Raw genomic sequence first — 2,685 nt, forward strand, 5'->3', positions numbered from 1 at the left:
GGGCACACTGACAGAGGTGGGGCTGCCATGCATCGGCGCCACCGGACCCTCTGACCACCATCAGTAGGCAAGGTGCTTCATGACCCATAATTGGGTCCCAAGCCCAACTTTGGGAACCAAAGTGCAGTGGTTCCCAAACTTTTCAGCTTTTGACCCACAAAATAACAGTAGCAGAGACCTGTGACCCCAACTATTTTTGTATGATAAACATTTGTATCAGGTCAACAAAACATGGACAAAGTAACATTTTTATATTACATTTATCCATTTAAAATATACTAACCTCACTCATTTGTAACAACTAAGGCAAAAATGTAATTAATTCAGAAAATCTTTTCAGGACCCCACCTTGATGTTTCAGGACCCCACTTTGGGTCCCGACCCCAACTTTGGGAAACACTGTACTAGATGATGAATGTAATTATAGTTTGAGAAAGAAGTTAACAAATATTCTAATCCTATCAAAGGATCCTTCCTTTTAAAATTACACTAAAAGTGAGATTTGTTTTCTAAGAACTAAATACCTCAAATTTTCTATTTCCCCTAAATATAAAGAAATTCATTTAACAATAAGTGATACTTATCCCTCCTACCAATTCATTAGTGCCAAATTCAAATTTAATGTTGACAAGTGCCACTTATATAATATTATATATAATATTATATAAGCAGGAACAGGAATCGACTGCATCTGTTTTATTCCTGTAATCCAATCCAAATTCTTTGAGAAAAAAAAGGCTATGATGCAAATTCTAATTTATTTTTAATATATACAGCATCTTCATAACAAGTGACGGTAACAGTCACTTGATTGTGGTACAAAAATTGAACTGTGTCTGGAAAACACAGGATACCTTACCATGACCCTTACCCCTACATGTTCTGCCTGTAAACACAGAAGTGAAGATCACGACTTGCCTCAGCCATGGGTGTTCCCCAAAAATCATTGAGGAACATGTTGCGTATGGGGGTCGAGGGCCGGAGGTCCTTGTTGTCCAGAATAGCTGAGACATCGTCAAATACAAATCCACATGAAAGACAGTTCCAGTAACATCCCACCACCAGTCCAGTTAGAAGTAAAATCTCCTTCCACGACACGACAGCCATTGCTGGCCAAAGCCCTCATTGATCACTGTGCAAGAAAACAAAAACAAGGTTTGACATGCATTTAAATTCTGCACGAGAGGAAATTCTTTTAGAGAAATACTCTAATAGGACACAGATCTTCAAGGCAATCAAAACTACAAATCAACATAATTGTATTAATAACTTTCTCTTGTGGCACTCCTTAAATCCTTGACCAAGCCGCACCTGCACAAAGTGCATGTCCCTGACTAATTCGGAGATTTGTTTTAGACTAAAAAAAATGAGAGCACGACTTTTCAGCAACTGAAAACGTGCCTCAGCCATCATGTGTCAGGAAACAGGCTTGTGCTCACTTACAGCCACCTGCACTGTTAGCACCTGGCATCAAAAACAGTGATAGCATGTTAGCTAGCGTTACAACCCAGGCACAGCAGTCGCTGATAAAATAAATAAACCTGAGACTGTTATTGTGTATTTGCCTTAACACCACTAAGAATGAAAAAAAAAAAAAACTTAAGTTTTGGTTGCTTACCGTCCCCTCAACTAAAAAGCTAAAGCTAACTAGCTTGTTACCTGTCTTGAGGGCGGATTAAAATGAGAATATAAGTATTTAGTTCTGTCTTACCGAGTATATAACAGGACAGACAACGGAGATACCGAAGCTTATTTCAGAATCTTGCGACGGTCTCACACACTGGGAGTACATACTTTGAACACACGGTATTCCATTTACAACAGCTAGCTAACTTTTAGCTGAAAAGCGTCGCTGTCCAGTATTACTTCCGGTGCAGAGTTGACCGCGCGAGTTAAACTGCAGCTAAAGCGGGAGTATTGGTGTTTTTTTAAAACGCTTTTGTCTGCGCACTTACAGCTAACTTCAAGTTGTTAAATCGCGAAAGTGTTGTTTTATAATGCTATACTGGATATATCGTCACAGTTTCGTTAGCTTTTTTTTGCGACAGTTTACGGTTCTAGCTTGCCTTTGTTGGTTTTTTTGCAGCTGTTGTAAACCGTAACCTAGCAGCAGACAACAACTGGAAACCGGAAGATGGAAGTTCACCGTCACTCCTCTCACGTATGATTCACAGGTGCAGTTAAGTTAGCCTAAATATTATATTTGTTTTGTTAGACTTGGACGTGAGTTTGTTTTCGAACTTCTCCTGAAGGTTGGAGCTCAGGAAGCTTCAGCCACAACAAGCTAGCTCACAGTGTTTCTCTCAGCTGTCGTTTCTTTATTGACTGATTTGTCCAAAATGTCGTCGGCTGGACGTTTTGTGGGATAAAGTGTCGAGAATTGACCCCACAGACGCTCCTGGAGGGAGGCAGAAATCCTCAAGTGCATAGGTTGTCAGCATGTTTCTTGCAGTAATCGTACACTTGTTATTTTTATTTTTATTTTTTTTGTCTTTCTTCCCCCCCACCACATTTTGGCTCATGGCTAAATTAAACTGCATTCATTTAACTAGCTCAGCAGTCATTTGTTTGTTAATAAGAGAAGAATAGTAACCCCATATAGACAGTCTCATACAATAACTATGTACAATACAGATACCTAAACGCCTGTATTCTTGTTTTATCAGTAGGTTTTATATATATATA

The 2,685-nt window shown here is 39.2% G+C and overlaps 2 protein-coding genes across 3 annotated transcripts in view; one reads left to right on the forward strand and one right to left on the reverse strand.

Moving 5' to 3' along the window:
• tmtc3 (transmembrane O-mannosyltransferase targeting cadherins 3) overlaps positions 1 to 1,861 on the reverse strand; it is a 65,276-nt gene extending 63,415 nt beyond the window's left edge. The window contains exons 1-2 of the mRNA XM_014017620.1: positions 1,712 to 1,861; positions 919 to 1,132 (exon numbers count right to left, since the gene is read on the reverse strand). Of these exons, the coding sequence (XP_013873074.1) occupies positions 919 to 1,107 (189 nt within the window). The 5' untranslated portion in view covers positions 1,108 to 1,132; positions 1,712 to 1,861. The remainder of the gene's footprint in view (positions 1 to 918; positions 1,133 to 1,711) is intronic.
• A 235-nt stretch (positions 1,862 to 2,096) lies between these two features.
• The window catches only part of cep290 (centrosomal protein 290), a gene marked incomplete in the record, with an annotated part of 103,571 nt that continues 102,982 nt past the window's right edge, over positions 2,097 to 2,685 (forward strand). Inside the window, 1 exon segment of one of the 2 annotated variants that reach the window (XM_014017619.1) lies at positions 2,097 to 2,179. 2 annotated transcript variants of the gene reach the window in all.

The sequence above is a fragment of the Austrofundulus limnaeus genome, unplaced genomic scaffold (assembly GCF_001266775.1).
Source record: "Austrofundulus limnaeus strain Quisiro unplaced genomic scaffold, Austrofundulus_limnaeus-1.0 Scaffold173, whole genome shotgun sequence".
Classification (NCBI taxonomy): domain Eukaryota; kingdom Metazoa; phylum Chordata; class Actinopteri; order Cyprinodontiformes; family Rivulidae; genus Austrofundulus; species Austrofundulus limnaeus.